Source organism: Glycine max, chromosome 9 (genome assembly GCF_000004515.6).
Source record: "Glycine max cultivar Williams 82 chromosome 9, Glycine_max_v4.0, whole genome shotgun sequence".
NCBI lineage: Eukaryota > Viridiplantae > Streptophyta > Magnoliopsida > Fabales > Fabaceae > Glycine > Glycine max.
This window is the reverse complement of record NC_038245.2, coordinates 41496645-41504683: the sequence shown is the minus strand read 5'-3', so window position 1 is coordinate 41504683 and position 8039 is coordinate 41496645. Positions and strand designations below refer to the sequence as shown.

General features: G+C 30.5%; 1 protein-coding gene across 1 annotated transcript; it reads right to left on the bottom strand.

Annotated features, from left to right (window-relative positions):
* Positions 1–690: 690 nt before the first annotated feature.
* Positions 691–1389, bottom strand: LOC100306442 (alpha-amylase inhibitor/lipid transfer/seed storage family protein). Its single transcript, NM_001248179.3, has one exon. The coding sequence runs from the start codon at positions 1305–1307 to the stop codon at positions 1026–1028; it is 282 nt and encodes a 93-aa protein (NP_001235108.1). The 5' UTR covers positions 1308–1389; the 3' UTR covers positions 691–1025.
* Between the last annotated feature and the right edge of the window lie 6650 nt (positions 1390–8039).

Here is an 8039-nt window from a genome sequence, read left to right as displayed (position 1 = left end):
ATATTTTTGAATCCATATTGAGCTTACGGATTCACCAATCCATATCAGTTTTATGGAAGGGCAAAAATGAAATTTTACAGTTTTGCGGAGTGTACCAACAATTATACCAAGTGCACGTAGAAACAGCTTACTATTTTTTATTATTTATTTTCTCTTTTAAATTGGGCTAGGTCAGGCCACAAAAAATGACCTATGAGAGATTCGGCTTAGCCCAGCCCGACCTGATCGGCCTGTTTATATGTTTTAATTTGTTTAGATCTAGAGGACATACAAGCCAAAAGTATACGTTTTCACTAGTTATTATGAGAACAAATCTTGATTATCTATGCTTTGAGATTCATTCTTGTAATACTAATTAATTAATAGTGGAACAGTAGTTCTCATATATGCAGACTTTGTTTCCCTCTTAAATCGGATGGGTGTACTCGAGAGTCGAATGGGAAATACAAGAAAAGGGGACAAAAGTGTGTAAATACCGATCTTATGCCATTATTTCCACAATCATAAGGCAACTAGAATGCTGCAACCAAAATACACTTTTGTTATCTGTTTTCTCTGCTTGTTCTTAAAGACTTGTTACATTTATGTTGAATGCTTTAATTTCTCATTCATAAGTAATGTCAATTACCCAGATCAACTTCATTCCAAAGTGAACAGTTATAAACTAATAAGGTAGATAGATGGAGAGTTAATATGAGGAAACATGATCAGAAACAGATACTTCTTTGAATTATAAATACAGCCTTTTGCAACAACTAATTAACGTTACGTGAGATGAGACCACACCAAGGAACTGAAATGGAATGACATGAAACCAAAGCATCACATATCCATTAGGACTAATACTTAATCTCACTAACATTAAAACATATATAGAGACCTTAAACCACACCATATATATATATATATGATAACAATTAACACATAATTTTCTTTCACTCTCTAGTCTCTGGCCAAACACTTGGATAGATATCAAGATGCATAATCAGGCAGAGAAATTAAAACCTCTTCCAATTTATTAACACTTAGCACCTTGGGAAGGGAGTTCCACAAGTGCTAGCAACTCTCCTTGCATTAGGAGAGTCAACAAACTTCTTGAGATTGGGGTTCTTGAGGTATTGGCAGAGGCATGGTTTCTGTTCTTTGATCTTGGAGCAGCATAGGTTTGATGGAGGGGTTGAAGAGGTTATTGCACTTACACATGCACTCAGCTGCACTGGGCTGCATGTCACTGCCATTGAAACTTGAACTTCAGCCACAAGAAACACAACCACCAAAGTGAACCAAGCAATGGGTGATGCCTTCATTTTCACCTTAATTAGGATGGGAAGGGTTTTGTGTTTATAGTGAGAATGAGAGAGGAATATGATTAATTGCTTCTGTGAAGGTGCATTTTCGATTGAGTTTAGTCCCTATTTATACTGTGAGCTTAGTGTGGAAAACAAAAATAAAAATAAGCATCGAAATTCGTGGGATCAAATTATAAGAGTGAGGGACTGTAGGTTTGTCCCTTATCCCACCACTTTCAACTTTGTTCCACTATTAAAAAGGTAAAGATTACTATAGTCCAGAGATTTAGCATCCAAATTACTGCTTAATCATTTCAGGTAACACTGTAGCAGTAAATATTTATGTAAAATGTTAGCATTATATTGGACTTTTGGATTGATCTTAAACATCTGGTAAGTCTTAATTAAGAAATAAAGCATTACAATAACTCCTCTATTTTGGTCAATTAAATGAGTTAGATCCTCTTAATAAACATTAAGTATTTATTATATTTTTAATAGATGTTTTTTTTTTCTAATAAAACTTATCACTCTTAGAAATTTAACAAAACCGAATACTTTTATTGTAATTATCCATATTGAGTTTATAATTTCTTTTTTCTTACTAATAAGTAATAACCGAAGGTCAAGATTATATGGCTAGTTTGTATTTATATGGCTTGGTCACATAGCTCAGAGTTGAAATTTTAGATATGTTAATGAACATCTGCATTATTTTAGTACCTTTCGGTGGAGCTTCGTGGTCAAACCGATTGTAACAGATCAGATCAGGCTGAATTGCTGAAGCCGAAGCCAAAGTCATTTGAAATGCAATTATTTCCTACTGTTGACTGTGGTGCAAAATTTCAATCTCTAAGCAAATGGGAGCAAAAAGATAGAAAGAAAGACGACTTCAAAACATGTGGGGAAATTATTTTTCAGTCAAAAAGGTACATTACTGATTTCAGCCTAAAAGACATTTACAAACTACAAAGGGACATAAATAAAAGAAAATGTGTTCTCCAGTAATTTACCCAATTTATAGAATAATTTAATGAAAAACTTATAAAAATATTGAAGTGTATAAGTTAGATTTAACGTACGAAAAAATCTTTGTTTTATTTTATTTTCTTCTCTTATAAACTTATATATTGAGAAATTTAACTAAACTAGATTTACATTAATAAAAATATCTACATATTACTATCGAGACTAAAATATAAGGCAAAAAAAATCAACTTACACTTATCAAGAAAATTAGTTAACATTATTTAATTTTAATAGTCTTAATAAAAAAAATTAATTAATTTCTTAAAATACCATTTACAATAATTGCATTGGACAAAACTAAAGAAATTTGTTGAAAATAAAACTCTAATTAAATAAAGAGCATTTTAAAAACTATCATTAAACATGAAAGAGCTGGTTAAAATTTATTTATATTTTAGTTTAATATATATTATTTTTTTTTCTTCTTCTTATCTTTCAGTCTGAAGGTAATAATTTCATCACACCGCTGAGCTTGTGAATTAATTGGTACATAGTTATGTACCAATTAATCAATGATCAATTTTGAATTCAAATTCTAAATTTGCACGCCCTTAATTAGTTGAAAGAATAATTTTGATTTCTATAATAATCTCAACCGTCTTGGCACCAAAATGTTAAATAAAACTCTACTGAAATAACGTCATGTTTTGACTTATTAAACCATTTAAAGTAATGCATTACAATAAACAATATTAGTCGAAGTATTTCAACTCCATTCGAATTAGCTTCATAATAATAAAAAAATGAAGTAGAATAAGCAATAATGAAATTTATATTTATGACTTCAGGCAAATTATTATCCAACTTTTAATAAATGCATGTTTGGGTAGCTCCAAACTGCTGTAAAGCATGTTCCAATGCACTCTCAAGGCATAAGTAAGGCAAAACTAAAATGCAATAAACATTTTAGATGACGATATTACAAATCACATTTTGGTTTTAATGTTATAAACAGAAACATTTCCTATTCTTCTCTCTTTTCTTTCCACATTTCTACTTCCCTGCATGAATGTGCATGAGACCCACCATTTCGGCCGTGGTACCTTTCGGTGATGTTGATGTGGTGAGTATTTTTTAATTTATACACATGTATCCTTTCTTTTATTATAAAGTCACATGCTACATGCTCTCTTATGATGATTATGACACGCACTCGGAAATTAGTGAGATGAAGTTCACAATCACTAGCCATCATGATAAAGTAGGGTACTACATAGTGCAATGGATTACAAGGAATAGAGTGCAGACATTCTATGATTAGCAATGTAAAGTTATTTCCAAGGAGCAAGCCAATTGAGAGCAATCTCTAAGATTTCATTGAAGCAAAGGATTTGGAATGAATTTGATCACTATAAGATTAATTAGTGTGTTGTAAAAGGCAGTAATTAATAAGCATTTCTTAAGTTGTCTAATGGAAATCCCTATGATTATAATGATTTAAGACCCATCTAGTTGACCTTAAACAACTCTTACCAATTTAAGTGTTCTATATTATATTGGACACATCACTGCAAGATTTCTCCTTAAGAAATGGGAAAAAAGTGAGGATTCGATTCGCTGTTTTGTATGTGAAATTTTTGTCCAAAGTGAAAAACTATCAAGTGGAGGACATGTCACGTTCAAAGTAGAAGGTGAAGTGTTTGCCTTTGTAGGCCCCTAATCTTTTGAAAGTTACATTTTTTGTTCAGATTTGCTACAATCATCATTGATTTGTTGTTTGAGTGTGACACTCTCTATCCCAATATGTATATAAATGAAAAATATATATAAAATGAGAAATCTAATTAAATCCATTTTATTCAATAAAATCATAAGCAAATCCAAGAGAGTAAAAGGTTTACATTTACTTCAATGTATCAAATAAAACTTTTCAAAAACATTTTCGGCTCAAAATAAGATGATTCAAGTTTACAAAAAAATTCAAGTTAATTAAGCAACATAATAAAATAAAGTAAAATAACATATTTAGAATATCATGCAATTAAAAACATAAACACATGCTCCGATGTCATATCCTATCAGAGTATTGTATCCCAACGTCCTCCAACATAAGGTTCCTTAAAGCAATCCACCTAGTCATCTGCTCCGATGAACACAAGGTTTGAGATCATCAGGATCCAAACACAAACAACACACAAGGAATAAGTTATCACATTCTTAAACAGGGAAAGATAAATAAAGACACATATAAATAGTATAAGTATAACAAGCTCAACTTAGCACAATTCACATCATTTTACCACTTATTGCGTAGCATCACTTGTCCCTAGGATTTAATCACAAAATTAGATTTCACATATTCACATTAATCACGTGTTCAAAACAACAAATATCAAATACAACACAGCATTTGACACTCACAATTCATTACCCACCATCACACATAGCAAGTCACAATGATCATCACACAAGCGTTATGCAACAGATACACTAAGATTCAATCCTATATGCAATGTGGTATCATGTTAGTGAAAAAAAACATTAGGGTTCTTAGGAGTACATAACAATACAAATCACACAATGAGTATGTTAGGTCACTCTCACTAAGTGAAATCATAAAGTGACTAGTCAAGGTCACCCTGTTTTGTGAGAATGCTCCAACCATATGAGATCAACATAAGCTTAAAGGAGCACTCAAATCAAGTGTATTTACCCCCAAGGCATAGACTCCAAAGAATCCATTAGGGTCTCACCTTCTTGATTCAAGTTCAACCCTTAAAACAACTTAATTTGCATGCAGACACTGCTCTTGAATTATACGATACCCACAATCTCACACTTATTTTCAAACATGTTTAACACAATGTCCTACAATTAACACCTCAGGTTCTTAACTTGGAACCCTATATTTTCCTTTTAAAACCTCACGCATTGTGTTACAATTTAAGACCTCAGGTTCCTAACTTGGAACCTTACACTTTCCTTTTAACACCTCGCGCATAAACACTTCTCTCAAGGTAAACACCAATCAGGTTATTGTATAATTTACAACTCAAAACACAAGTAATACCACATCAAGTATTAACCACACACTTATTCATAACCATATTTCATATCTATAATTTAACACTTTTCAATGTCACAATCCACCATTACATGTTCATGTGTATCTCGCAAATTAACACATGCTCAACTTGTCACTTATACTCAATCTCAATCACAATTCATAATATATAAATAGTATTACATATATAAACACACAATATATAAATAACTAAACACACAAATATTCTAATCATAAATTTACAAAGTGAAATATAATCAAACAAAACTACACCAAGGATTCACTAAAGCTTTTGAAAAACCTTATAGTTAAATAGACTTTGGTCAATTTTAAAGAATAATAATATGAAAAATATATAAACTCATATTAAATATTAAAACTAAAACAATAATTGAGAATATCATTTTGTTAGTCTATTATAATTTCAAATTATATTATTAATTCCAAACTATATATAAAAAAGCCCTAAAAAGCAAGAAAAGGGAAAAAAATACAAAATAAATATCTCGTTTCCTCTTATGGTAAATCTTTCCTTACTTAATTTCATCAATTCATACTAATTAGAAAAGATCCAATTTTTAGGTTTCACACTCAATACAAGAACATATCGATTTCACAACAATTTCACATCAAGACATCAATTGAAATTCATAAAAGAATAAGAACAGAATTGAAATTCATAAAATAATCCAAAATTTAACCTATAGAAATCCATACACATGTTCATTCTAATATTCAAGTGTGAATAACTCATTCCTTACCTCTAAGCGGACTCACGTGTGTAGTCTGGCAGTGATAGTGGCTCCATAAGATTTCTCAAGTTTTTTCTCTGGTTCTGCTAGGGTTTTTATGTGTTAAAGAGAATGAGAAGAAATTGAAGCCCCAATTTCACTGTCTCTATGCGAGGGACATATCTCTCTCTACATACATTATTTCACAAATTCAAACGTTGAGAATGTGTAAAAATGAGTTTCAAACCCGGTGTCCAAATTTCAGGAAGATCCAACGGTTAAAAAGTATGAGATTATCATTTTACTGAAACAAGTTCAAGTGTATGTGAAAAAAGGGAGGGTTTGAGGAGATGAAGAAGGAAAAACAAATTTGAGAGGAAAATAAAACATAGAAACATATGGTAAATATAAAAATTGACTTAATATCTCTCTATTTATAAATAAGATACTTTGAGCTTATTGTTTACTTTATTTTTATTTATTTTATTATTTTATAAAAAAAGAATTCAATTTTACTACTTCATTAAATAAATAATCAATTACAATATCCATTTATTTTTCTAAAACATCATTTTACTCTATTTATTTTCTAATACTATGAAACTATTACTTTAATTAACAAAAATCATTTTCTTTCATTTATTTAATTTCTAATAATTCTATTAATTTTTAAATAAAACTCTTTTTATTTACTTTAAAAAAAAAAACTGGACTGTTACAATACGTGGAAGACAAATTAAGCAAATTCCACTCTGGCTTGTGAAGACAAGACTGATTTTTTTTAATCCTCCAAATTTTCTTTTGTTCTTCTCTAAATTTCTAGGAGAGATTACATATAGAGAAGGAAAAATAAAACAAACTGCTAAAGAAAGGTGTATTTGCCATTTTAATTACCCAATGTTATTATTTCTGAATGCACTTGGTATGCTATGCTTTTCTATAATCAACATAGCTGCAAATTGATTCATACTTTACATTTATCTTGGCAGTACACTATATACTTTTAGGCACGCCAAGCAATAATAATCATCAGCTCACTTCTACAATAATAATTCATATGGAAAAGCAAAAGAGGGATCAAATTGGCGTGAAATAACGCACATAATCATTGAATTTACTGGATTATTTTGGTCTATTCTAAGTCAAAATTAAAGGGGGTTGTATTTTTATTCAATTAAAGTGGTTGTTATCATGCAACGTGTGGGGCCTTCAAATTATGGGGCCTTCAACTTTTAATCTCCATGCTCAGTTGATAATTGATGATTTATCATTGCTTACATCAGTCAATTTTGGCCTAGCTAGAGAGTGCTGGTCAATAATGATAAGCTTACATATCAATCTGCACAAGCTTAGCTCACTATTATATCAAGCGCCAACACCAACACCTGCAGCATCCAACTTTACCTTTTCTCAAGATTCATGTCCCTTCTCTTTTCATTTTACTTGCTTGTTTATTTGGCTATATTAATTCTTTTAACGAGAAAATAAAGGCTGTTTCTTTTTTGTAGTTTACTCAGATCTAGCAGTAATCTTGCATGGTCACCCTTGCCTGCTAAAGCCACCAATTTGTTAAGAATAATGGATCAATATTAATGTCAGCCTTTAAACAGCTTTTATAGGCTCTGCCAGTGTTGTTCAATATATTAATAATGTGATTTATTAACATGTTATCATATGATTGATAAATAACTATATTTTTTAAGTATGTGATTAAGAATTTGATTCTCAAATTTTATATATATATATATGAAATAACATTTATCAGAATAAGTTAATTTCTTAGATGAATTAGAGTAACTCGAGCAAACATTAGTCTTTTAACTCTTCACAGAAAAAAAATAATCTGATTTTGTGGGCCAGAATAATTTACTAGAATAAAGAGCCATGTAGTATATATTAATGTATGATCATGTATATATGAGACGTGCGATTAATTAGGCATGCTAATGCGGCTACTTTTCCGAAAGGGGTATCCCAAGAGTAAAA